This window comes from Carassius carassius, chromosome 22, assembly GCF_963082965.1.
Source record: "Carassius carassius chromosome 22, fCarCar2.1, whole genome shotgun sequence".
In the NCBI taxonomy this organism is placed as follows: Eukaryota; Metazoa; Chordata; class Actinopteri; order Cypriniformes; family Cyprinidae; genus Carassius; species Carassius carassius.
Window position 1 is genome coordinate 10,517,943 of NC_081776.1, and position 27,860 is coordinate 10,545,802.

General features: G+C 37.4%; 3 protein-coding genes across 5 annotated transcripts; 1 reads left to right on the top strand and 2 right to left on the bottom strand.

Moving 5' to 3' along the window:
- Positions 1-623: 623 nt before the first annotated feature.
- Positions 624-2,819, top strand: LOC132098913 (SAFB-like transcription modulator). Its single transcript, XM_059505198.1, has 4 exons — positions 624-797; positions 968-1,061; positions 1,206-1,293; positions 1,998-2,819. Exons 1-4 carry the CDS (start codon positions 674-676, stop codon positions 2,718-2,720), a joined length of 1,029 nt encoding a protein of 342 aa, XP_059361181.1. The 5' UTR covers positions 624-673; the 3' UTR covers positions 2,721-2,819.
- Positions 2,820-2,973: 154 nt separating this feature from the next.
- LOC132098912 (epiphycan-like) lies at positions 2,974-15,770 on the bottom strand. Of its 2 annotated transcripts, XM_059505196.1 has the most exons (10): positions 15,561-15,770; positions 12,309-12,476; positions 8,194-8,365; positions 7,752-7,940; positions 6,540-7,292; positions 6,004-6,111; positions 5,000-5,158; positions 4,501-4,703; positions 4,180-4,275; positions 2,974-3,986 (listed from the first exon to the last, which is right to left on the bottom strand). In XM_059505196.1, the coding sequence occupies exons 2-10, from the start codon at positions 12,474-12,476 to the stop codon at positions 3,816-3,818; spliced, it is 2,019 nt and encodes a 672-aa protein (XP_059361179.1). In that variant the 5' UTR covers positions 15,561-15,770; the 3' UTR covers positions 2,974-3,815. The 2 variants fall into 2 exon arrangements, with proteins under 2 accessions (XP_059361179.1, XP_059361180.1); XM_059505197.1 differs by lacking the exons at positions 6,004-6,111; positions 6,540-7,292; positions 7,752-7,940.
- Positions 15,771-17,846: 2,076 nt separating this feature from the next.
- On the bottom strand, positions 17,847-24,848 carry LOC132098914 (keratocan-like). Of its 2 annotated transcripts, none has more exons than XM_059505199.1 (3): positions 24,695-24,848; positions 19,214-20,088; positions 17,847-18,638 (listed from the first exon to the last, which is right to left on the bottom strand). In XM_059505199.1, the coding sequence occupies exons 1-3, from the start codon at positions 24,700-24,702 to the stop codon at positions 18,475-18,477; spliced, it is 1,047 nt and encodes a 348-aa protein (XP_059361182.1). In that variant the 5' UTR covers positions 24,703-24,848; the 3' UTR covers positions 17,847-18,474. The 2 variants fall into 2 exon arrangements, with proteins under 2 accessions (XP_059361182.1, XP_059361183.1); XM_059505200.1 differs by lacking the exon at positions 24,695-24,848 and adding an exon at positions 21,216-21,371.
- Between the last annotated feature and the right edge of the window lie 3,012 nt (positions 24,849-27,860).

Genomic DNA, 27,860 nt, shown 5'->3' on the forward strand with positions numbered 1-27,860 from the left:
AGTCTGATTTGTTCAGCAAAGTCAATAACTTTAGGGGAGATACTCAACTTAACCATAATATTTCTCCACTCTGCTCTTTCTGCCAAGAGGAAGAATAATCTATTTCACATTTATTCTCTTTCTGTTATTATTCTAAACTATTCTGGCTTTAAATGTCAGCTTGCCCATTTCTTGTGCTCCACCAGCTCTGTGGTATTTCTATCAGTAAAGTTTTCCATTCTGGTATTTCTGACAATAAAAAGTTATATGACGTCTTCATCACTACATTATCATTGCCCCTCCTGCAAAACTACAGTTTTACGAAGAAACGATTTTGAAAGCCATTTAATTGTTTGTAAAGAAGCACATCCTGTTGATATAGGCTTTAATAATAAAGTATAGTTTTATTTAAAATACTTTTATGCGATACGATATAATACCAACATGTGTATGTTTCTGTATCAGTTCCACATTTTGAAAAATTTACGCTAACAAATGAATTTCTAATACCAAATCCATGTTTAAGAAAATTGTTGTACACTACTTTTCCCAAACTTTTTTTTGACATTGTGATATCACAGCAGTCCAGTAGGTGGCGGTATGTGCACTCGAGCCGCCATGAATCAACGGCAGAGGGAATGAACGTAAACCCTCCATTTTCTCTTCTAGTGCCCTTCTCTTGTGCACTAGCGCCATGAGTAGCACACTTGATGACTCAAAGACAACAGACACAAGTATGGACCACGAACTTTACACTGTACAGAGTCCCTCGGAGGACATTAAGGACGGCCCAGAGCATGCAGAATTTATTTATAAAAGTGAGTAGCAATTACCTTATGTATTTAAAGTCCCAATGCATTTAATTAACTGTCCCGTTTTAACAGTTTAGCATTGAGCTGACCACGCAAATTGGATGCATGCATTATACAAATCACGTATCCTACCGTTATTAACATCTGCATTTGTGTTTTTGTGTGTGCGCCTCAAGTGTCAAATGAAGAATTTGTTAGATTCGTGAAGCTGCGCGTGACCAACGACTCCCTTTTCACTGGAAAGAGAAATTCTTCAACTCTGGCTTATAGGTAAACCATTCACCGCCAGCACACAGTTCCACATGCATACTCACACATTCAAGTCGTTGCACCGATAAAGAAGCATGCAGTAGATGTTTATTCCAACAACCTGCAGCAGTTAGTGTGTAAAGTCTCCATATCTTTGTGCCATAGGGCCATCTTGAAAGAGCTGGGTCTGCAAAGGGAAATTTCTGCCAGCCAGGCCAGGAGGAAATGGGAAAACCTTAAGATGAAGTATAAGGTATGCTAATGCCATGTTATGAGTGTTCAATAGTTCTCATTTCTGTAATAATAGATATACAGTGCTGCCCACCCGGGTACACACACACACACATGCACACACACACACACACACACATATATATATATATATATATATATATATATATATATATATAAAATGTATGTATGTGGGTGGGTAATGTGTATTATATACTTAAAAATGACAGTAATTAAATTTAAGGTTGAGAAATGATATATAGTAGTGTGTATGTGTATATATATATATATATATAAAATATTAAATATTAAATGTTCAATTTAAATTTCATATTTTCATGAATGTATTATATTCTTAAACAGCATTATTTAAAATTTCACAAAATTAACTACATTACATTTTAATAGTACACATCATAATGTCATAAAATGCATATATAATTAGATTATTTAAAAAATCTATATTAATATATAATATAAAATATATATAAAATATATAAAAAGATGCATATAATTTATTTAAAAAGTATGGTGCATGAATGTATTATATACATACCTATGTACATACAAACCTAAATGCCATTATATACTAATATTATGATTATTTACATTACATAATTCTGAACATCATACAGTGTCGTTACACAAACCTAATCTGCAGGATCTTGCACTCTGCTTGTTCACCACTCATAAACTGTTTGTTTCTGTGTATTTTCCGTGTATCAGGAAATGAAGAATCCCCCCCCTGGCGTCTCGGTGAACCCCACTAACTGGCCGTGGTTCTCCCTTATGGACGATGCCATGGAGGGTAGACTCGAAGGAAGTGAAGTCGCTCTAGACACGTCTACTGTGGGCGACGACAGCGAGTATCGCCCGAACAACACCACACGCAGGAGGAGCAAGAGGGCGCGGGAGCAGCACAAAAGCGAGATCGAGCTGTTCGTCGAAGACGATGACATGATGTCTGAAGAAATGGGGCGAGATAGGGTCGAGCTGGACAGAGACAGGGACGAGATGGAGCAAGAACGGGCCATCCTAGAGAGCGACAAAGCTGCTATTGAATACGAAAGGATGGTCCTGGAGCGGGAGAAGATGGTTTTAGATCGAGAAAGAGCAGGAGTAGAACGAGAACTCGCAGCATTGGACCGAGACAGGGCCTCTCTGGAGAGAGAAAAGGCAGCTGTGGAGAGAGACAGGGCCTCTGTGGAGTACATCCGAGCTCAGCTGGAAAAGGAAAGAGCGATTCTTGACAGAGAAAGGGCAAAGCTCGAACGAGAGCGTGCCATTCTAGAGCAGCAGCGTGGGATGGAAAAAGTAGAGCAGACGGCTAATCTAAATGATAGTACAGAAGGAACAGATACCTCAATTCCCTTAGTGATGGAACCAGCTTCTTTAGAGAGGAGGCAGAAATTCCTCAACCTGTTTGAAAAGCTCATCGAGAACTTCTAATATGGAACTAACTGTTCTGAACGGGACCCATAATATGTATATATGTCTTCTTTTTTGTACACCTTCTTTTTGCAGTAAAACTGTTTTCTGTTGCCAGAAGTGGATTTTGTTGTATAACAGTGATTGGTTTTGTAATGTTAATAGCTCTGCTTGTTTAAGAGAGCGATAAGTGTTGCTTTCATGCCTTTGAAGACTTTACAAGCTAACAATGAAAACGTTAAGCCACCTCTGTTTTGGAGAGGTCATCAGAAAACTTTATTCAGATGTGATTATTTCCATACAAACACACAATGCTGAGCTAATATTTACCCCCCATTCCCCGCAATCAATTCTCAACCCCAATACAATGTTCATTTTGAAGGCCATTGGTCATTACAACAGCTTGAATTGTGATATACCATAATATTGCAGTTCTTGTAAAATAATAATAATAAAAAAAACATCTTTTATATTTATATTACAGTACAGACTTTACAAACGAATTAATTGTTAGAATGCTTTTTTTATTGCATTAGTCAAATTTACCTTTCAAAAAGTTCATTAAGCACCAGCTTCAATTAGTTTATGTTAACTATGATAAACATTTGTTAAATTCTATATGAATATTAACAATATTTCATTTACAAAACAAACATATTTAAACAATTTGGGCTGGCTTTTGCAGCTAACCCCAGACAGGCAACCAGTACAGCACACAAAAGAGGGTTTTTGTGCGGTTTTGTTCATATTTGCACTTGTTCATTAGTATTTGAGTTACGCATGGTTCTCTTTTTCTCTGTTTATGAGGCTAGACACACAAGTGTTTGAGACGTCATAAATCCAGATATGATTACAAACTTCCTAAATTATGTAAAGTATGTAATGTGTCAAAAGGTAGAAACACAAGCAGCGTTGAGTTGGAAGTGTCCACCAGAACTCCTGTGAGAGGTTGAGTTTATGTATTTATGCCAACCTCCTTTAAAGACAGCCATTCATATCCAAGTGTTTGCTTGAGCCCGAAGTTAAAAGAGAGAGAGGTACGCACAGAGGAGTTTTGAAGCATGTGCATACGTGTGAGTTTTGTACGTGTGCATTTGAGTGTGCATTTTTTTCGGCTTAAATAAGGGCACCAACAGGGATACGTGGCAAACATATGTAGGCCTGTGGGGTTCTGCTGAGGTTGATGGGGTTACCGTCCAGGCGAACATCCTCAAGAGCGTTGCGGATGTAATTCAAGTCATGTGGATTGCAGAAGGTATCCTCGTGCATCATTTGGATATTGTTATTCTGCATGATAAAATGAATAATGTTTTCAAAGATGTCAGCGTCCATTAAAGATCACTATGCAGATCACCAGAAAGACTTTTTAAATATAAACTAGCTACTTTCAGTTAAAAACTATACAAATGTTAGTTTCAGTTAAGTGGCAAGTGCCATAGATGTCCACAATGTGGCGCTAGTGAGGTGGGAGTACAGGTACCTGTATGTGCAGAGAGCGCAGACTGTCAGGCAAAGGAACTGGGATGTGGTCTATGTTGTTGTCTGTCAAGTAAAGGTAAAGTAGCCCCGACATGTCCTGGAAACAGAAATCATGAGCTGTTAACAATTCCGTCAAACAAAATGATCTAAGATAAACTCAACACATCTTGTTAAGTTTTCTCTAAATGAATTGTAAGTTGTTCCTTTGGGTCTGCTATCAGGATCAAGGTCTACTAAGGAAACCTCAGAAAATAATGGGCTGAAGGTGAGCTAATGCTTTGTTATTAAACTCCACATTTTTTATTCTTACTGCTTTTCTTACCTTAAAAGCCTCTCTTTGAATGCCAGTGCTGCCCAGCTGGTTGTGAGAGGCATCAATAAGGGTCATAGAGGGTGCTAGAGCTGGAAGTTGTCTAATACTGTTCTCTCGTAATATCAACTCCTCCAGAGCAGGAAGGCCAAAAAAAGCATCATCATCGATCCTTGAAATGCCATTGCTGGTCAGATCAATCCTCTTTAATTTATCTTTATAACAAAAGAAAAAAAGATCATTCAGTGAAGTTCATGAAAAAACTAAAGCAAAAGCTATCAAATATTGATTAAGCTAACAGATCTGGTTATGAAATGTTATTAGACAAACTGCTGTCTATGAACTCGAGCCTTCAAGTCAACAGGAATTGCAACCTGTTTGCAACATTACTTCTGTAATGTGATTTATTATTGAATTAAACCATATAATCAGCTAGCTTGTCATTTCATACTGGCTTGATTTAACTCCGACATGATTAAAACTTTAACTGTCCCTTTGATTAAACACATACTCAGGTTGATGAAGTCAGACTTGCTGATCTTAGCAATTTTGTTGTAGCGGGCATAGAAATGAGTGGTTTCTTTGGAGAGGGGAGGAACACGGTCCAGCTTAAGGTCATCACAGTACACAGATCCAACCAGGCAGGTGCAGAGCATACAGGTAGCCATACCTTACCACCAAATTAACAGGTGGCATTCAGAAGACAGACACAAATACATGTTAAAACACAGAAACTGTACTGATGCATATGCCAGCCGCCACCTATTGTGAGACATGAGGCAAACAGTTTTTGCACTTTTGTATCATATTGTTAAGAGAATAAAAAAAGTCACATGAACATATGCTGCATACAGTGGTGTCTAGTCCTGCTCCCGGAGAGCCATTTTAGTGCAGCCTTTAGCTCCATTACCCAGTTGACCTATCGGTAAGCCCCTCCCCTCAAACGCAGATGATTCAATGGCAGTCGAGTATCAGTTGCACGGGGAGCGGAACATGGACATCTGTAGGTTTCAGCGCCATAGAGAAACTTTGGTTTATGGTTCAAAAATGGAAAAACTATGTCCTTGGGATACTTATAACAGTGATTCCAGGTATCCTGAGAGGATAGGCAATGGAATTTATTTTAGTGTATTTCATAAACCTAAACAAATCCCAAAGCATTTACCCCCAATCCAAATGAAGACAATAACGTTAGTTTTCTGGTTGTCATACTCTCATAAAGTTACAATTTTCATACCAAAAAGGTTCTTCTCAAGGTTGTCAGATGGACAAAAAAACTTCTAGGCAGGTGTTTTGAAGCTTACTGCAGGAATTTATGGCATTCCAGGAGCAGGATTGGACACCCCTGCAGAATATTGCAGAACAGAACTTCAGTATAATGATATGTGGGTATCTATGGTAGCAACAAAACTAAATTAGATATCACACTGAACAGGTCTTAGAACTACTGAGGATACATATTATGGAATCAACTTAATTGCCTTAAGAATGTTCAAATACGAGTGAAACACTGACCTGTTGTATCTGTTTCAATATCTTTGTCAAAATCAGGTACCCCTGACCCTATTTCACCCCCAGTCCCCTCCAAGGGAGTGGTTGGGGTAGTTAGGAGTATCACTTCCTCTTGTTAAACACAACAACATGAAGGTGTTAGGAGACAGATTAGCACATGGACAGATGAACAATGGAACAGGACAGACAGTGAGCAATACTGACACTGAGAATTTGTAATGGTAATGATTATTATTGTTATAATGCACACCAAAGCAAGTGAATACATATTAAACCATGTTCAGCCAGTTAAATTAAGTATATGGGTTTCACAGAGGGAATAATTTTAGAGGATTTGTAGAAAATGCTTAGAGCTTAGAATTGATGGGTACAACAATAAATTCAATAGTAATTATAACTCTTGCTAAGCTTGTCTAAACTATTCTTCTAAGGTTTTTTTTTTTCAAATAACGACTCCAGTAAGCTGTAACCAATACTACCAGATTTCTGTCATATATCTGAGTCATAGAAGTGCATAGTATTGATATTATGGTACTGACCTTCATCTAAGTCAGGTATTAATATTTCAGTGGTGACGACTGGGGCCTCGGTCACCCCAGACTCTTCTGGGCTCCCAGATTCTCCTGACTCGAAAGTGACCTTAGGCTGTTTAGTCTCCTCTGGGACCCCAGAAACTTTAGGCAGCACAGTGATCACAGGCTCTTCAAACACCTCATTCAACCCAGAGATCTCAGGCATCCCGGAGGTCCCGGACTCTCCCGATACCTCTGGCACCCCAGAGAGCCCAGATTCTCCAGACACCTCAGGCACCCCAGAGAGCCCAGATTCTCCAGACACCTCAGGCACCCCAGAGATCACAGGCTCTCCAGACACCTCAGGCACCCCGGAGGTCCCGGACTCTCCAGATACCTCTGGCACCCTAGAGAGCCCAGACTCTCCCGACATTTCATGTACCCCATATGCTTCAGGCTCTCCCGAAACCTCTGGAACCCCATATTCTCCTGAGACCTCAGGTACCACAGAGACCCCAGGTTCTCCTGATACCTCAGGTAGCCCAGATACCACAGGTTCTCCTGACACTTCAGGTACCCCAGATGCCCCAGACTCTCCTGACAGCTCAGGTACTCCAGAGGCCTCAGGTTCTCCTGATACCTCAAGATCCCAAGAGGCTGAAGGCTCTCCTGACACCTCAGGTAACCCAGAAGCTCCAGACACCCAAGAGATTCCATACTCCCCAAAATCCCCAGAGGCCTCGTGTGGAATGGTTTCAAACATCAAGTGGAGCTCCTCCTCTTGTGAGAGAAAAGGTGGGGTGGCAAGAAAGAAATTAGTCTCCTCTACAGTAGATGAGAGATAAAAATATGACAGCAATGCTGGCAATGATTACTAGTTACCCATTTTGGATCAACATTTTAACCAATACAAAACAGTTAAATGGTTGTGAATTACAGATCATGATTTCTTGCCTCAAAACCCTTAGGAAATCCCTCCTCACTAAGGTCTAACAGGTAGAGACCAGAAATTTGACTCCATCCAGAGAAAAACTAGCTCCTCTCAAGCTATACTCTCAGGTAAAATGTACAAAAATTTTAACGGGACATCTAATATGCACCATTCAAAGGTAGATAAGGTACAAGATTACTGCCCCATTGACAAGCTGCTGTACACCTAAATGTACAATTTGAACACGTTTTTTTTCAGTGCTTTATCAGTGTAAATATATAAAGCAAACCAAAGTCCTGAGTACTGACCTCTACCTGAGATCAATATTATGCCTGAACCAGAAAGCCCAGAGACTCCAGAACCTAGGTCCTCTGAGTCCACAGAACCTGATATGTCACCAGAGGTCCCAGGACCTCCTGAGCCCAAAGGCACTCCAGAACCTGAAATGTCCCCAGAAATCTGAAGGATGTCAGTGGGCGTCAGACGAAGCTCCTCCTCTTGTTCAAGACAAGGTTAGGTGTTAGAAAACTTATTAGAATTAGAAATACACTTAGATACATATGGACTGGTTCAGTAAACAGTACAAGTGATGAATTGAATATGGTGCACATAAAAAGCAAGTTAAAGAATTATTAAAACACATTTAACTAATAAGATTTCCAGTTAAATGGAACAACAGCATGATGAAATGATTGGCATGCTAGTCATCACAGTTAGTAGTGTGTGCGTTTGTCTATGCATAGTACAAACCTCCCTGTGCACTAGGGCCCATCAGAGTCCCTGACTCCCCAAAGCCTGATGGAACCAGCTGAGGCTTTATGGGTAATTCCTTGTCTTCTCTCTCCTCCTCTTCCTCCTCCTCCAATGAGGCATGGTGTGAAGGATCAATATCTTCATCGGGGCTCAAGGTTCCAATCTCTATCTGCAAGAGGAATTTAGGCCGGTACACTATATTGATTTTTGTTAAGTTACAAACCCTAACAATGCTTACACAACTGAGCCAGATAATTAAAGTCTTGAGAATTATTAGAAACTTCTAAGCAGATAAATTGGGACAGACTGGAACTAAAATATGTAGGATGTTGGCCCTCTATGACTGGGACTGAATACCCTTGAGCTATACTGAATTGATTCACACCACATATGGTTTTAAAAATATTCCAGATACAAACCATTTATTCATTAGACATTAGTTTGTCCTACTAAAGAAAAAGAGTCTTGCAGACACATTAACACATTTGATTGTAACAAAAATTATTTTGAGGTTCAGTTAAAGGTGTGACTCTGCAAATAGCTGTCCCATTGAAAGAGAAAAGGCTTTTCAATGGGTATCGACCTATTCATTTAAAGCTTTCAAAGTCACCATTTTCCTTGTAAATGGTAATTGTTCTGAGGTGTGAGACAAATTACAGATCATATTGATGTGCTGATTTTTATATCTATTCTATTCATTTTTCATTTCATTTAATCTGCTAATATTGACTACTTTTATCAGCATTTTTAGTATTTGATTCCACTACAATCCAGAGTGGGGAGCTGTGAAACCATTCACTGTCTCATTTGCAAGCAGCTGCTATTCTCCAGAAATGGTCCTTGTGGAACCAAGACATACATGGTAGCAGAAAAATACATTTTTCGGTTGCACTTTATTTTACAGTACGTGTACTTACATGTACTTATAGTGTACTTACAGTGTATTTATCTAAGAAAGTTCTGGTAATACAAGGTAACTACATGGGGTAGGGTTAGGTTTAGGGGTAGGTTCAGGGTTAGTACCTAGTTATAACATAGTTATTATAATTACTATAATAAGTACACAGTATGTACATGGGGAACAGGACTGTAAAATAAAGTGCTACCCATTTTTCTGCCCATTTTCTTTCCAGGGTGTTCAGTTAACTCCCGAGGACCCATCTCAGTTGTCTCACATAATGGTCAACTTGATCCTATTAAAAATGAATTATTTTTTAAAATTACAATTATTAAGCTGTAGAACTGTTATTTTATTAAAATGCACTACACTATTAATTCTGTCAACAATCAGGTATTAGGGCAAATCGCAGAAATCTACTAATGCTGAGAGTCCGTAAAAAACAGCAAGCCTTTGAGAGGCCTTGCTTGGACTATGCTTGCTTTTCAAACAACAACATAGCCAAACATGCAAAGCCAAAAGCTAAAAGAATGGCTAAAAGAAATCAACAATGTGTAAAGCAATAAACAGTGCCAATGACTTATTTCAGATACTGGGATGCATGAGAGCTTTCTGGAACCCCTACAAAAATCTATTCTACAGCAGCCAGACCTGTGACTCACAAGCCTGTCAGCATTTTGTTAGTCAGAAAGTCAGACAAAAGATAATTTTATAAAGTAATGTGCATTGTGTTGTGTAAGTTTTAAAGTATTTTTATTTTTCTGTTGTGGAAGCAATGCAACAGTTTGCATAATACTTTTACTCTATAGGGGGTCATTAGGTTCAACTGAATGTTAGTTAGGTCGTTAGGTTCAGCTGAAACTGCTGCTGTCACTGGTTTGAGTTTAACCTAACCTATAACCTCTTACTTTCTTATTATACATCAGGTGAACATATTCCCGATAGTAGTTAACATAAAAAAATTGGAACGTTTTGATATCACTAGTTTTATATGATTTCCTGAACATGCACAACTAGAAACTGCAACTAGATCCAAATGAATTGTCAAATTACAGGCCCATTTAAAATCTTCCATTTATGTCTAAATTATTATAGTTGTATCCACTCAATCATGCATCAATGAAAATTTTCAGCCAGGATTCAGGCCCCATCATAGCATATAGAAACTGCACTCGTTAAAATTACAAATGATTAACTTCTAGCTTCTAACCAAAGATGTGTCTCAATACTAGTTTCATTTGATCTTAATGCTGCGTTCAACACTATAGTCCATGACATACTCTTAGATTGTAGCCTTTTTGTGTTGCATTGTATGCTTTCATGCTTTTTGTTGGTATAGCTTTACGCCTTTTCAGAAACCTCTAGAACAGATATATTGATAAGTGCAACCTTTAGATTCCAAGATTGACATTACGGCAGGAGCAACATTTCAGCTGTCACTCGAGTGAAAGTATAATACAAATACACCTGCACATACATTAAATGTCTCTGTTTGTACATGCATTTACAAAAACATGTGCCTAAGGAACCTACAAGCCCTCTTACATGTACAAGCAACTTATAACTCCTCAAAAACAAAGTCTTAACATCTGATTGGTTATGTATGATACATTTAGTCAGTTTATTTATATTAAAGAGTTGTACCAGAAATCTAAATTAACTACAGTTTGGAAACTGCATTTCTTCATAATAATTAAAATGTTAGAGATGGTGAGGAACGACAAACATTCCCACACCTTATGAAACATTCATAATATCCTAAAGAGTTGAAAATTAAGAGCCTTACACAAGGAAAATGTGTGGTAATTCACAAGTGTGCTTTTGATTGTGGGTTTAACTACATAACATGCACATCAGGATCAAGTTAAGTCTCTTGGCTTCAATGTAATTCTTCTAAAAACCCATCTTGGCTTATGCCATACATTCAAACATAGTTTTAGCCATTTTTTCCATGCTGAATATGATACATTTCTTCATACCTGCATACCTTAACTTCTGGCCATCAAACCTCAGTGCGATGGACAGTTTACAACAACATTCCATTCAATAAAGTGTGTAAAGAACATTAAGTATAATAATACCAGACATTCCCAAATTAATATTATTAACTAAAACATTAATTTAACATGAAAATATGTTCTATGTGGATTCTGCTACAAATGTAATTTAGGAAATGACAACCAACTAAACAGAAAGTATTGGCAAAATTAGATGCTTTGAGCTATTCAATTATGTTATTGTGCATCCAGCTAAAAAAAATTGCTTAAGTGAAATAATCTAATGTACAAGTATGACTAGTGTTGCACAATTATTGATTATGAGTGAATTTCAGTTCAGTAAAAATGCCAGTGTCTGCATGTCATTACATAAGGCTGTGCCAGTGGAAAAATTCAGTCGAGAACATTTTACGTTGAACAACATCTGGTCTGTCCATCATACAGATGATTTGTCCAAGAAAAGTATTTGTTACATTAAAAAAAAGAAAGATAAATCAGTCTGACACACTGAACTTTGCTGCACCAGTATGCCTCTGTCCATGAGCAGTTCTTTAAACAACATACAAGGACAATCATAAAAAGGCAATTTACTGAAAATGATGGTCCTTGTGAAGTTTCATTTCATTTAACATTTAAATTTAATTTAACATTTAATGATAAATATTAGTATGCATAGCAGAATACTGTTCTGAAATCAGCCAGTAAATGAGTAAATACAGGCCCACATGCCCTCAGTGACCGACCCTAAAGCACATCAGCTGGTTTAGAAACCAGTTTCTAAATGAAAATCATAAACCAAAGACTGACAAAGCTGGATACTATTATCCCCAAGAACATTTGGATGAGCAGAGCAAATGAAAAGTTGTCACCCTGAAGCAAAACTGCAGAAATACATTCCTGCATGTCAATTAGAACCGAGTCCAATGCTTGAACATTAGCCATCTTTACAGACTGGAGGAAACTAATGAATTTGTAGAAATGGGAATCATTAAACCGAGGTCCAAATATGAATAAGGTTTGATTCGAAACACTTAGATGGGACATATATTGGAAAATAGGACTTTTACTTGAAATGAAAGAATTCAGGTACTAATGAAAAAACACATTTATGGAAACTAGGCTGCAAAAAAGACAGGGGACATCCTGAAATCCATGAGAATGAGAATATTGACATATGACAGTTTATGAATTTTGAAACCTTGAAAAAAATCTCTCACCTGTGGTTCATCAATTCCATCGTAATAGTCATAGACATCCATATTCTTGTCTAAGTCCACATTGTTGTTGTCATAGTTATCTAGTTCCGCTTGTCTGGCATATCTGCGGGGAGAGGCTGCCACCACACACAGGACCAGAAGTCCCCACATCAACCTCAGCGTTACCATCTTCCTTCTAGACACAGAATCAGATGGATTATTGTTTGGGGAGATCTTAAAATGTTCATGTAGAAGCAGAGTAGTAAACAGTTTGAAAAAGATGATTCTTGTGAATGGCTGGTTGTATATAGCAGTATAATCAGCCCACAATATATCAAGCAACATAACCATATAAAATGTATTTTATTTTTGATAATTAAAAAAATATAACACACCCCTGAGGAGGTAAATTTACATGTTCTAACAAGAGGCACAAGTATCTTAAAAATCACGGTCTCTGGCTCACCATGCACCTGTCATTAAATGAAACAACTTTGTAAGATTGGAGAACACAGTATTCATTACCAGGGTGTAGGCAGCCAGTAATACTGAAATACAAACCTCTAAAGTCCTTCGCTCACTTACAAGAGCCAAGAAGCCACCAACTAACCAAGCAGCCACCTTGAACGCACTCAATGACTGCTTTGTGAGTTAAAGTTGAAAGTTCACAGGTGAGATGCCTGACATCATAAAAGGTTTAGCATTTTTATTTATTTATTTTTGTAACTAGCACAGGTTGTGAAAAAAGTTGACTTGACTTATGGTATCTTTGAATAAATGCTTTATATGGTTCCATAAAGAATCCACACTCTTTAAAATAAAGTTACTTCAAAAGGTTTCTTCAAGCAATTAACCATTTTTGGTTCCACAATGAACCATTCAATCAAAGGTTCTTTAAAGAACCATCTCTTTCTTGCATTTTTGTTATCTGAAGAACATTTTTTCGCCTCAAAGAACCTTTTGTGAAGCAGAAAGGTTCTTCAGATGTTAAAGGTTCTTTATGGAACCATTTAGACAAAAAGGTTCTTCTATGGCATCGTGAAGCACCTTTATTTTTAAGAGTGCATGGAACATTTCCATTGCACAAAAGGTTCTTTATAGTGGAAACACGTTCTTTACATTATTCAAATATTCTTCAAAATAAGAAAAAAAATGATTTGTATAGAAACTGTTCACTAAAGTGGTTCTTATACAGCATTGCTGCAAACCCCCCCCTTTGGGATCTTTATTTTTAAGACTATGGGTAAATTATCTACCACAAAACCATACTAATTGAAAGAAAATAAAGCATTATTTTCACATTGTCATCAGCTGATCTAGAGGAAATCTGCAGATGTTTTTCCATTTTCTGTGCTGATTTTGGGGGGAAATTCTGCTGACTGGATTTAAGTCTGGCAGAAGATTCTATATGCCCCTAATCACAAGTTCTTAATAACTAACAATGTCCAAAACTCTAAATTTTTAATACTGTATATAAGAAAGATTTGTCAAATATTTCTTTGGAGTATCATGCATTATCAAGCACTTCTTCATATTCTTAATCTCACGTGTACTGCTTTGTATTCTCTCTCAAGGTTTGTTATCAAACACATAATGTTAGTTTTTTTCTATTATTAGAATTTGAGCTAATGTGGAATATATACATTTCTTATGAATGGTAAGAGGCTCAGAGGAAAGCAATGACCAAATGGAGTGAAGGAAGAGGAGGGTGTACTTGATGTGCAGACCAAGTTCTGGTCCTCGGGGTGAAACGGAGAGAACTAGGCGAAAGAGAGAAAAAGAGGGAGAACTCTAACAGAGCCTCTTTATGAGTGTCTGACTCTACACTCAAGTTCGAAATTCCACCGAGGTTTGTGGACAGCATGGCAATGAGTTACGATCTCTCTCTATCTCTCTCTCTTTCATACACACACATCCACGTAACTCTCAGTGAAGGCTATTTTGGGGCATAGCTGCACTCTAGAAACAACTGCATTTTTAGACATTAATCAGTTCCCTGTGGGTTTCGGACAGCTAGTGAACACATGCCATCACGTCACATCATGAATAGAGATTATATATTGGTGATATCGATTAGAGTCACAAACTAGTTCAGTCGTCTCACAGTAAAGCTTCAGTGTACCAGTGTACTTACAGCTTCAGCTGGGAAATACTGAAAGAGGGACTATACTGCACACAGAGCTCGGCTTTTACAGACCCCGTGTGAGTATGTGTGTGTGAGAATTAACTATCCCACTGTTGTTTTTGGCTCTACCTGACAGCGTTCCACATACTCATTGATTTGACAATTGCTTCTTCTCTAGTGGTTCTGCCAATATTGCCAAATTTATGACTTATTTACTTCCAATAAGTCAAAATGCATAAAATATGAGCATTGCAGCTTAAACAGACATATAATAGACATATCTACTAAATCTCATCTGATGGGCGATTACTGTTATAACTGAAGATTCATCTGAAAATCCTGAAATCCATGAGAATGAGAATAATGACATATGACCGCCCGATTTAACATATCAAGATAGTTTAACCACTGAAGATTCATCTGAAGATTTGAAACTGGAAGTTTCTATAATATGGCCCTTGACCTGAACAGTGTGCTAATGACCAGACATCATGAGTCTCTAACAGTAATTACAGCTGTCCTATCAGATTATTTGCAAATACTCATATTTTATTGGTGAGGCTTAAAAAATCGACTACTCTCTTAAAAATCAAGCACAAACATCATCACACACAAAACAAACCCCAAAAACCATGGAATAGTAAACTGGCCATTAAAATACATACATAAATTGCCATCACTACCACACAGATCACCTGTTAACTCACTTAAAAATCTTGTTTGAGTTTCAACATTACTGTATTGTAAGAAGATTCATGAAGCTGATGGAGGATAGAGGTATTATATCATCAAGCCAGAAATCCACAAAAGAAAAAAAGAAATAAAGAAAGCCTAAGTAAAGGTGTATATGAACTACGTGAACTATTTTAACTTTGCAAATGTGCATTATTATTACAAGAACTAGAAGGAGATTCATTAAGACCATGGTGTACATCTTATCAAATACAAGCCAGTCAAATACAAGACAAACATTTAAAAACAAAAAAAAATGAAAGCCTCAGTACAGAAGTTCATTTTAGCTTTTTTAGCTTAGCCTCAGTGGCTAAGTACAACTGAGGCTTAGCAGCAGAAGGGACCCCAAGAAGCCCTTAGGTCCGGTCCCTGCTCTAAAGCACAGCACCAGCATTAAGAAGAACACACAGCAGAACCCTTACCTCTTTCTCTTCCTTTCCCAAATGGTCCTGTCCTTCAGATCTGACAGGCAGAGGGTTGGTGGGCCTGGCCAATGGCAATGGGTCACTCACAGTGAGTGTATTTCTGTGTGTGGATGCTTCTGGGTGTGTGTGAAGTGTTCGTGTACACACACTCCCAGACCCCTGTGCCCTACCTGCCTTGTATATGTGAAGGTAAGAAGTGAGACTGAGAAAAGGGAGAAATCGAGTTTTGGTCACATCTACAGCAGTGCCCACCCCATACCACACTGCATCGCACACACACACACACACTGAACGGACACACAATTTGCACACTGACAGACCCCCAACTGCAAAAATCCTTTAATCCCTTACAACGATCTTTCTTTTTTTGTTTCCTGAAGAGACACATAAGTTATTCAGTTCTAAGTGAGATATTTGTCTTCCTTTTCCTAAGGTGAGCGTGAGGCATATTCTACTTTCATGTAGGGATCTGCAGGGCCCCGGCGCACAATGGGCCCTCTGTGAGGCTCCTCTGTTAGTGTAATGCTGAGAGGTAGAAAAGACCTCCATTCTGCTCTGTGCCAGGACTTGGTGCTAAAACCCTGCTTAGTACCTCTGTGCAGAGATTGACTGAAGAAAACCTGCTAACCTATCAGGAAGTCCCGTACAAGTGCCTGCTTAGTGTTTGGTGGGATGTTTTTAGAGGCCTCAGACTATTTTTCTATACTAATTCTCTTTCTCTGCTAATCATATTTTTGCTGAGTCACATGAAATAAAAATCCAGCTTTAGTTAAGGACCGGGACTGTTGAGCTATTCAGATTTTTTAATAACATCTGACACATACTGCATTATGTTTAAGTGTTACTCAAAGTCTTGTTGACCTTTTTAAACACTGTTTTCACTTTGTTTGATTATATGTGACATTTATGTGTGATATATATATATATATATATATACACACACACACACACACACACACACACACACACACACACACACACAACTATTTTTAATTATTAATAAATTATTTAATTACAGTCTGTTTTACATATTTGAGCTTTAAGGGACACCAAATACACCAAAAAAGTTCCTTAGCTGGACCGAGCATTGCATCAATATCCATGCAAACCCACTAGATTGTGCCAAGGAAATCCATTCACTTGCAAGATCAATTTAAGCTGCACTGTGTGGTTGAGGATTTAATGTAACACAGTCAGCTATGTCTAAAATCAGCGTAACAGATGAAACTAAAAATATATGTATTGGGCACTCGCAGCATAAATGAAGCTATTGTTTCACTTGATAGCCAGGTACTGTACACACACTGTTGCTCTTTCTCTCCATCAGATGTGTATAAATATTTAAAAGTAAGTGTTCTGTTGCACACTTGTTTTGCTTTAAAAGGTTTTTTTTTTTTTTTTTTAACCACAGAGCCCTGCTTGGACCATAAAGATGAGCTTGGTACAGTATTTCCCATACACCAAATTCTAATGAGAAGTTTTGCAATACATCTAAAAATCTTAAATAAATTGCCTTGATAGATGGGAGTTGCTTTGAAACTGAAAGTTTAGCAAAAGCTACAACTGAGTGCAAATTAAAACAAATCACGAGTCTAATCACATTAAATTATTGTAGAATAGTACATTGCTTGTGAATTTCCTTTTAAAAAGAGGATACCTAACTGGCTGCTTGATATATATATAATGACAAATGAATAATTGACAATGCAGAGACAATGCTGGACTACTGTTTAATCAGGAACATCAAAAAAAGTTGATCTCATTTTATATTTTCCTTTTTGACAATGTTCTCACAGTTTGTGACATTAATCTCACATATTATTTTTTTTCTGCAAAGAAGGTTGAAGTGATAAATATGAACAAAGAAAATTAATTGTTACATTTGGGCGTTTAAAATGTTTTTTTCAAATTTTTATACTCTAGAGAAAAATACATTTTAAAATCAGTCTAGAAGGTTCACGTGTAGTACCACAATTAAACTGTATTTATACATTAATTATTAAAACAGTAGGTCACAGTACATCTTCCTGTCCTAAAGCGGCTGCTTCTTTCAAAATTGATGTCATACTAAATATTGATTGAGTATTGAAATACTTATTGTAAAAAGATGTAAAGCAATGTTAAAAAGTAAAAATAAACGTATTTTTAAAAAATATTAAATGTCAGTACATATCAATCACTATAGCAGAGGCAACAAAAAAAATTCAAGTTTATTTTCTGTTGGTTCTGTAATGTATACTAAGAACATCCATGCATTCAATAAAATCTAATAAACCGCACTATGTACTAAGTTTATTACAATTTGGCTCCATAATCAGACCACAATTTTTCTGTCCAAAAACACCCCAGAATGGTGTGGTGAGGTAAAACAGTTTTTGGATAATGATGGATAATGAAAATAGTTTTTGCACAGGATGGGGAAATTACATTTCTTGCAATAGAGGACAATTGTTTTGGAGCTCTCTTCATTATACAGAACATTGAACAGATAATGGTGTTTCCCACAAACCAGGTCTGTTAGTTTTCCATATGTATGAAATTAAGAAAGGCACAGTGGTTTTACAATATAGCCATGAGAAACCATCTGTAAATGCAAATATGAACCAGTTTCATTGATCTCTACCACACTTAAAAGACCAGAATGGGAGACCACCTGAATATATCATATTTTGTATACTGGTATATTCACCAGCTTTCTTAACTAGCTTATTTAACAGGGCTTTCTTGATCAAAAACTAAAGACCTCAGCTGGTCTTTTCAGCAGTGTACAGTTTTTAATATGTATTTTCTGAATTTACAAATAGATAGTCCTCTTTTTTTAGACCCTTTTCAAGTGTATTAGTTTCCATACATTTTCAGGTCAGGTAAATGCAATGGACAGGAGTATCAAGATGGTGTAGCATCTTTATATAACAATAGCCCTGAGGAGACGGAAACACATCATCAGCTCTCGTGGAATAGGGGGGTTGATCTCATTGCCATCAATGCGAAGGTAACGGAGACGTGGACCATTCTCATCAAGATAATCATCGAGTGTACCAGGTGGACAGATATCAGAGCTATTCACACCTATGGAAATTACAGAAAAAAAACACACCTCTTACTGATAAAGTCACAGACATGCAGGCATAAAACAATTAAGGGTGCATCCAAAGTCTAAAGTCCAAAGTATACTTCAGCTGTCCATGTTCCGCAATGGTCTGCACACTGTCTGTGTGCCATAATTTTTGTAATCAGGAGGATCCGCAGACAGCTGTGCACACCGACTGGACATGGACATGGCTGTATGGCTGCCAAGTATACCTTGGACTTAGGGAGGCTTCCTTGCTTCCGGTCAGCCAGTAACTTAACAAGTGTGTTTTGCTTATGAAGGAACTTCTTAAGGAAGCTAGTTTCAGACAGGCTTCCAAAGGCACCATAAAGTCTTTAGAGCTTTAGAGATAATCAAGCAAGTATTGACTACATTGCTTATTTAATGGCAGAAAGTCATATGCTTTGGACACAACCATAGTGTGTCCTTTGTCTAGGAAAGGACAACAGTATGAATGGAGACCTGTTTACCAAATGATTTAGCAAAAATACAAAGGAAGTCTACATGTACAACATACAACAGGGCATGTTCAGAACTTTGGTTGTGGACTTACTCTTGATCTTATTGTGATCCAAATGCAGGTGCTCCAAACCAGAAGAGATAACGGGTATCTCTGTGAGCTGGTTATGAGAAAGCTGTAGATCTAGGATGCTGGAAAGATTAAACACATTTTTTGGGATGCCTCCATTAGCCAGCTTATTGCGGTTGAGCCTGAGAGACACCAATTTGGGAAGACCTTTAAAGTACTCAGCCGGAATCCTTTCAATATTGTTGCTGTCCAAAAAGATCTGTGTGGTTGTGGGTGGTAGGCCGAGGGGCATGGTATTTAACTGATTCTTTGCTAAATTGATCTGGATCAAGTTCTTGAGGCCTTTCAGATTGACCTCAGTAACTGCATCATCCTGTAGCTTGTTGCTTTGCAGATCCAGCAAGGTGAGATGGTCCATTCCAGAGAAGACACCGGGTGGGATCTTTGAGATTCTGTTTCGGGAGAGCCGCAACTGCTCTAATTTAGCAGGCAGAGGAGATGGAATGGAAGTCAGCAAATTGTCTTCCATGTAAAGGTGTACAAGGTTGGACATGGCTTTTAGAGCATCTGCCTCCAGGCCTTCACCTGTGATTTTGTTGCGGTTAAGGTTGATCCACCTCAGTTGTGTGGCGTTGCGCAGAGCATCAGCTGACAGGACATCAATCAGGTTGTTTTGGAGGTAGAGGTACCAGGTGTAGGGTGGGATGTCAGGTATGCGTTTCAGACCCTTGTTGTCACAGTAAACAGCATTAGGGAAACTTGGAGGGCAGTGACACTCTTTAGGACATGCCGATATCTGAGAGATAAGGTGCTCATATGGGATTTCTTCAGAGCGGACTTGGCTGGTCAAAAGTAGGGCTACAAATGCAACCATGAGCCACTCCATGGTTAGGCTTAACCTGAAAAATAATAGAGACAGAGAACAAAAAAAAAACAGCTGTTAACAATATTGAAACTATATAACAATAAAATTAGAGACTTAATTTTAGTTCCAAACAAGCCTGTCACGCAAGTTCACTGGGCTTGTTACAAAAACTTATGGGCTTCTTCCTTCAGTAAATTACTTTGTTCCCGGGCCTGGAACAATGTTTGTCCCCCATACTAAGAATAGACATAGGTCCACCCTACATTACCCCAGGTTCTCTCTAAGTGGATAAACTCACTGACAAAAAAATGAGGAACATCCTCATTCCCTGTGTCTTCATCTTCTAAGTACCAATCCTCTTAAACTCAGAATATGCTGCCAGGTCAACCTTGATTGACTTAAGCCTGGCATAGTGCTACTCATCTCCACTCAGAAGACAGTCACAAAGAAGCCAGTCTCTGGCATAGGGGTTCAGGAATGTCCTATTTCTGAATACACAAGGTATACCAAACATGGCATGTTTTTTAACAACACCTGGCCCTCATGTTGCAATATGAAAGTCTACATCCATTGACTGATTTCAGAGAGGCTGATTTGGTTCGCCCCCCCCCCCCCCATTTCAAATAGACTTAGCTCTTTGTACACATTTAAAACACATCTTTACACATTCCTATCTGTCAAATGCAAGTTTGTGTTTTGTCAAGTGTGTATGCAACAAATAATACGTTAACACATATTCACAGCTGAGCTTTCTCTTTTATCTGGTTTAAATTTTTGGTCCTGAGCTCCTGACTGTGACTGTAGGGAGATAGTTTTCTATGGGCAACACACTCACACTAAACCAAAGAGAAGCCCTGAATACACAGTGATCAGACCAGCTTCACTTGTAAAGGTCTTTCAAGGCAAGATTTATTTTTAAATCATGATCTCCATACTGGCTTTTCTAATCCAGTTCTGTGGACAACTGCATCAAAAAACAGTTGAAAACTTTAATGCCATACCTTAAATCTCATCACTGTGCACTTCATAGCTCACAATATGCCGCTCTGGAGGGCAAAGGCTTTCTAATGGTATGGAAGAAGTTGTCTGAAGAAAACTGTCTTTGCTGAGATATTTCAACTGTTCATTACCATTGCACCTTTTTAAATGCTAGAGTCTTACCTTTGTCTTCTTGGGGCTCTTCTACTGTATCTCTTGCTGTGGGTACAGATGCCTTAACTTTGAGCTACTTGCCCTCTCCTGCCCCTATTTGTAGTGGCAATGGCATCCCATGATCCCTTCAAATATGGACACACTAGACACAACCTTAGCCAATCATGGCCTGTCAAGATCAAGAGTCATAATCCTGTGAGGATGGACAGTGCTTAAACCAGCGTGTTGGTCAAAAGAAGACATGGGCCTTGGCCCAGTTTTAATGAGGCTAATACAGGCCTATAAGAGTCTTCATCCTATTCTTCATCGCCCCTCAAAACAACACCTGTCTCCTGTCTTCCATGTAAACAAATGTCTAGATCAGACCACTTAGTTGATAAATCTGAGACTATCTATCTATCTATCTATCTATCTATCTATCTATCTATCTATCTATCTATCTATCTATCTATCTATCTATCTATCTATCTATCTATCTATCTATCTATCTATCTATCTATCTATCTATCTTTGCACATCCTTGTTAAGGACTCACAGTTTGACTGGTAAATTACATTAGATCTGCTTTATTTTTGGTATAAACTTGCAGTTGCAAAATGAGTAATGAGAAAAGTCTGCACATTTGTTATTTAATGTGCACAATCTCCAAAACTTGTGTGCTGAAATTTCTGTCCCCACGGGAGCACTTGTCTGGATTTAGAGGCTGATTTGTAGCTGGCACAGTTAGCCACACATGGTGTCATTGTTTGACTGCCAAGCATTGATCTTTTTGTGTCATTACTTGCTCTCAATTCCACTGACGACAACAACTACTTACTCTGTCTTTGTAATAACCTGTAATGGGCTCCTCCAGTTGAAATCTATGACCATTAGTAATCCAGTCTATTATCCAGCATCTCGTGTCAAGGATGGTGGTGCTCTACGTTAGAACCAATGGCCTAAAGGGCAAAGAGTACGCACACCAACCTAATCCAATTTCAAAATTCAAAACCTATTATTCACAGGAACCTAAAAGAGCTCTTAACACTGATTACATCTTTGTCTAGGTCTACAACACTAAATCGGCAACTAAGAGCATTAGGCTGTGAAATACAGGACATGACGAGGTGATTCTCGGGGCAGCAATTAGCATCAAGCTGTAGGAGGTTTAAGCCTATTAAAATACTCTGTATCCCGGATATCTGTTTATTCCAATGATGGCATCAATACACTCAGACAAACTCCGCAATATTTATATTCATCGAATACATCATGTCAACAGGGAAAAATATTGAAGACTTGCTACTCTATAAGTCTCTGAGACCAAGATCAAACTACATGACTAAACCTTATCACCCTATTATCACGACTATTTTGTGACAAAACCACAGACCATAGTAGGTGCCAGCTTTTCTAATGTCCACACCTGTGATGGCTTACAGATTTCAGACTGGATTTTCTAGTCACCCAGTCTTCAGGTAGATGGACTGTCCTAACTTGAGAGCATGAGAGCAACAAGTTGGTGATTTATCACATTGATTGCTCATGATTAGAACATTCCAAACTGCTAAGTGATAAGCGCTAATGCTAACTGCTAAATATTTGAGGTGATCATCATGACGCCTTACTAGGCACATAAAACTTTTTGAACTCTGAGACTGATAAACAATATTTGAATGCTCTTTGTGTTTAATTAATATCTCGAATAGTAAAATATTTGATTTACCACCTTTGAATGGAGATGAACAGAAGTTGATAATTAAAATTAAATGTAACATGGACAAAAAAAAAAAAAAAAAAAAAAAAAAAAAAAAAAATATATATATATATATATGTATATAAATATATATATATATATATATATATATATATATATATATATATATATATATATATATATATATATATATATATATATATATATTAGATTAGATTAGATTACATTAGATTCAACTTTATTGTCACTGCACATGTACAAGGCAACGAAATGCAGTTAGCATCTAACCAGAAGTACAATAAGCAGTAAGTACAGAATATACAAGATCTACAATATGTACAATAACTATACAGATAAGTATTATGAACATAATTTACAGATTTTAAATACTATTAGGCTATATATATATATATATATATATATATATATATATATATATATATATATATATATATATATATATATTACTGAGAAATGACAGCATAAGACAACTGCTGAACATTTTAGCTTCAACTAAAAGAAAACACATGCTCTCAAAGAGATTTAATTTCCTGTTTGAGGCAGTTATGTTAATTACACACGGTTCTACATTTGGCTTTAGCTCTGTGGCTAGTATGCCATCCAAATGTCCACTTTCCAATTTCACATCTTTAGGCTTCTAAGAAACTTGATTTGAACAGAAACATCTAAGGAAAGTTTCTGTATTGTCTAATTGTTTTAGCCAACATCAAAAAGCTGCATTAGTACTATCTTCACTAGAATTTATGTTTAGAACATCCGTTAATTCTAGTTTTACAAAAAGATAAACTAATTAATTGAAATAATTAATTGCACATCCCTCCTCCACTGCTTACACAAGCAAAATCTAAGACTTTTTTTCTTTAAAAACAAATTGTCCTGGTACCATGGTACAGGGTTGATATGATCATACCATAGTATTTTGATCTATGCTATGCTGTGCTATCATGATAAATGTCTAACACTATGTTACTTTTTTGGCACATTTGTGTTGTCTTACACAACCTATTTCAATGTAAGCAACTAGACGCCAGTACATATGTAATATTTACATTTACTTTTACATTTATTCATTTAGCAGAAGCTTTTATCCAAAGCGACTTACAGATGAGGACAGTGGAAGCAATAATAAAAAAAAAAAAGAGCAATGATATATAAGTGCTATAACAAGTCTCAGTTAGGTTAACACAGTACATGTAGCATGGGATTTTAAATAATATAATAAATAAAAAGAAAACAGATAGAATAAAAAAAGATTAGAGCAAGCTAGTGTTAGGGGTCTTTACACATACACACACACACACACATACAATTGCATAATAAATGAAAAGAAAATAGAATACAAAAAGCTTAGAAAGGTAGTTGGATTTTTTAAAGAATAGAATTAGAATAGTGAGTGTTAAAGTTAGAGGGTCAAATAAAGATAATACATATAATAATACATAATAATAATACATAAGTAATACATATGCATTTCAAGTTCATGATCCTGTAGATGGCTATTACTCAATAATGTATTATTATTCAATAATGTTGTTCCTCTCAATTACAATTAAAATCCAAAATTCATTATCTTATATGAAGTCAGGCAGCAGAAGTGCATAGAAAATTAGAAAGTATAAGGGAAATATAAGCGATGTTTAAAATATCTCAATACACAACTAAAGAAAAACCATGAACACCCTACACCCACCACCCACTTCCCTACTGCATCACCACCACACCAAAATAAAACAAACCAAACAACAACAACAAAAAACCTTGAAAATATTACCTGCTCATCTCAGTCACAGAGCTGATTTTGGTTTATGAAGGTGGAGGCTGCTTCCAGTTTTGGGGTTGCAGTCAGTATATCTTTCCCGCCTGCTCTCCTCTCCAGAGTCCAGTCTGCAGTTTCTCCTACTTTCTTTCTGGCCCAGGCATGCATCAGAAGACACAGCCTTATTAGATTACTATTGTTAGTAGTGTTACTTCCCCAAGGCCAAACCTTGACATCAGCTGGTGATCTTGAATAAGGGTGTGTGTAAAAGTTTGAAAGATATGTGTGGATTTGTCTTTCCACAAGCATGCCCTGGTTACTTATTGCTAGCAAAGCACTTTTTTTCTCTTTTCTTAATATTTTCTTTGTGCAGTGTGGGTCTGTTGAGCCTCAGGAGGTGGGGGCTCCTGTCAAAAATGACAGCCTCCAAACAGATGTAGGTGGCTTTAAAACATTTAACCCTTTCTTTTCAATGGACATATATCGTCTCCATCCCCTTACGACTTTGAGGGATCTTTTGCACCCCATTAAACTAGGCCGCCCTGGGACAATGCACATAATCTGGCTGTCATTTTGCACTCACGGAGACCTGTGAAAAGTAGAATTAAGCTTGAATGCAAAAACTGTTGAAAGGTAAAATGATGTTAGAGAGTTAAACCTGTACTCTTACTATATCCCAGCAGGTTTCTCTCTCTTCACGAGTTGTGCATAGCTTCACAGTGAGTGAAAAGGCAGTGAGTAGTAACCAGGCGACATCTATTTCAACATCTGGATCCTGTTGTAGATATTTCAAGATGGAGAAGAGGAAAGTGGGATATATAAAGTCTCTGATTTGGGTAGGACACTGATTAAAGTCTTACTGCACAATTGACTGCACTCTCTGTTCAAATCTAGATTAAAAACAAATCTCTTTCGCCAAGCATTCGAATAATGCATCTCATAATTTGTGACTGCAGTTGTATCTGATCAAATGCGCATTATTATTCTTTAGCTTGGGTTAAACAAATGAGTTTTACTTGGTTGGAACAGCAGCTACGCTAATTATGTCTCTGTTTGTTTCTCTGTTTTTCCTAGGATACTAGGATTTACACAAGCTCCAGTCTGGATGCAGAACACCTGAGAAGAGATGATGCCAACCCCTCAGAGGACCTCAGATGACGCTAACCCTGAAACATACAGAAGTGACAAATATTGCTACTTACTATGCAATGACATAATAATTGCTGTTGACTATGTCTTGTATACATTTTTCTGAAAATTCCTGCCAAAAGCACATAAACTGACAATCACCACTTACAAGCTACTACTAAAAATTGTAGAAACTAAAATTTAAAATTAGTAATTTTCTATTAATTAGAAAGTAATTTTCTGTAAAGTTGCTTTGCAATTATTTGTATCGTAAAAAGCGCTATACAAATAAACTTGAATTGAATTGAATTGAAAAAGAGCACATTTCTGTCCTGTTGAAAGGATTTTACTGTCTGGAATAAAAGTGGATTCGTGATTTCTGTTCTTAAGTATTTGGAATCATCAAATATTACACAATCTCGCTTGTACAAAGCACACATGCCCTGTCAGGTCTCCAGATGTTTGGCCATGACCAAAGAGCTCCACAAAATACGTTTTTACGCTAGCATTGTCTTATCTAATTCATGAACTAATCATTCATGAACCAGTTCAAAAAACCAGTCTGGGGTGCATTTCCCAAAAGCATATGGTCGCAAGTTCCTTCATTAGGCTACCAATGGAGTTCAGTGGAACTTTATAATTTAATGACAAACTGGATTGATCAGGGTCTGGATCTCATGACGTAAAACTTTACACTTTATACTTTTCAGATATTATGAACCTCCAACATTTTTATGTAATCATGATTATCATAGAAACAAACAAAAAACAGAGCCTTGGTTCTAGCCATTGGTTGTTGATTGGAGTGGCAGATCTGTTGAGTGGCAAAAATGTACTGGCAGACTAAAAGAATGGAAAATTCTGAGAATAGTCTGTTATTTCAATAAAACATGACAAATTATGAAATTATTGATTAAAAACAGTTGCATTGATGAATTGTTCACATTAAGATGAATTTAGATTTCCATTTCATGTTGACTTCAAAGAGAAATTCCCAGCTTTCCCAACACTCTGTGTAGAGCCACACAAATCAAATTTATAATGCTCTGACAACAATATCACATAACAGATTTGATCCCCTCAGGGGACCTTTGCAAGCCTCTTTTGTGTTTTCAAATAGCATGACAGTGCAGCACAACAGACATATTCTAAACAATAACTTTTGTGTCCTCTCTCTAAAGAAATCAGCTGTAGGAGTGTGAGCTAAAAACATCACAATGGTCTCCTTTCCCCACCAAGTCTCTCCAGTGTCTAGTAGACACTGAATAACAGACTGTGGCTTTCTAGCAAGACCTCAAAACATATGACATAGCAACATAAAATTATTATCGTTTTTGCAGTGGCACAGCAACATTACAGGATCCCAGCAATGCACTTTGGTTATAATAATGGAACAATTTGCTTGGAAATTAAGATTTCATCATGTTGTTTCAGATTACTTTCTTTCTTCCATGAAACACAAACGGGTTTTGAAAGACTGAGGGTAAAAAGATCGTCAACATCTAGAACAATAAAAGTGATCAATTGTGTGTGTGTGTGTGTGTGTGTGTGTGTGTGTGTGTGTGTGTGTGTGTGTTTGTGTGTGTGTGTCTGTGTCTGTGTGTGTATGTTTGGTCCTGCAAAATCAGCTTGTGGTGAACTTAAATACTCAGGCTGCTATAAAGTGGCCAGAACTGCCTGATCTATCATCTGTTTCTAACACATGGACAAAAGATCTCCCACAGTGTCTTTCGGTAAAACTATCACATAGTCACCCCAAACCCTCCATTCCTCTGGAATGCTGGGTTGTCTGCCTGCAACTCTACTGTTTTAAACAAAACACTCATTTTTAGAGCAGAAAGATCTGTAGTTATGTTAAATGCAACTTTTGAAGTGCCTGTCATAAAGGGATGATTTGGGATAGAGATGGGAGCAGATGGTTGGAGGAGTAAAATGGGGAAAAATTGACTGTTGTGGTTTTTTGCTATAGGGCTACGTTACATGACAAGTACATATGGTCAAAGGACAATGTCAACATGGCAGATGTAGTTGGCAATGTAGTACGTATTCTACA

Bases quoted from the DNA above. Each gene is read 5' to 3' on its own strand.
- LOC132098913 (XM_059505198.1), top strand. From the start codon at position 674: ATGAGTAGCACACTTGATGACTCAAAGACAACAGACACAAGTATGGAC. The intron at 798-967 runs GTGAGTAGCAAT...GTGCGCCTCAAG, and splicing joins TGCAGAATTTATTTATAAAA to TGTCAAATGAAGAATTTGTT. The intron at 1,294-1,997 runs GTATGCTAATGC...TCCGTGTATCAG, and splicing joins ACCTTAAGATGAAGTATAAG to GAAATGAAGAATCCCCCCCC.
- LOC132098912 (XM_059505196.1), bottom strand. From the start codon at position 12,476: ATGGTAACGCTGAGGTTGATGTGGGGACTTCTGGTCCTGTGTGTGGTG. The intron at 6,112-6,539 runs GTCAGTACCATA...GTGTTTAACAAG, and splicing joins AATACCTGACTTAGATGAAG to AGGAAGTGATACTCCTAACT. The intron at 4,276-4,500 runs GTAAGAAAAGCA...TTCTGTTTCCAG, and splicing joins TTCAAAGAGAGGCTTTTAAG to GACATGTCGGGGCTACTTTA.
- LOC132098914 (XM_059505199.1), bottom strand. The intron at 18,639-19,213 runs GTAAGTCCACAA...TAATTTCCATAG, and splicing joins GGATCACAATAAGATCAAGA to GTGTGAATAGCTCTGATATC.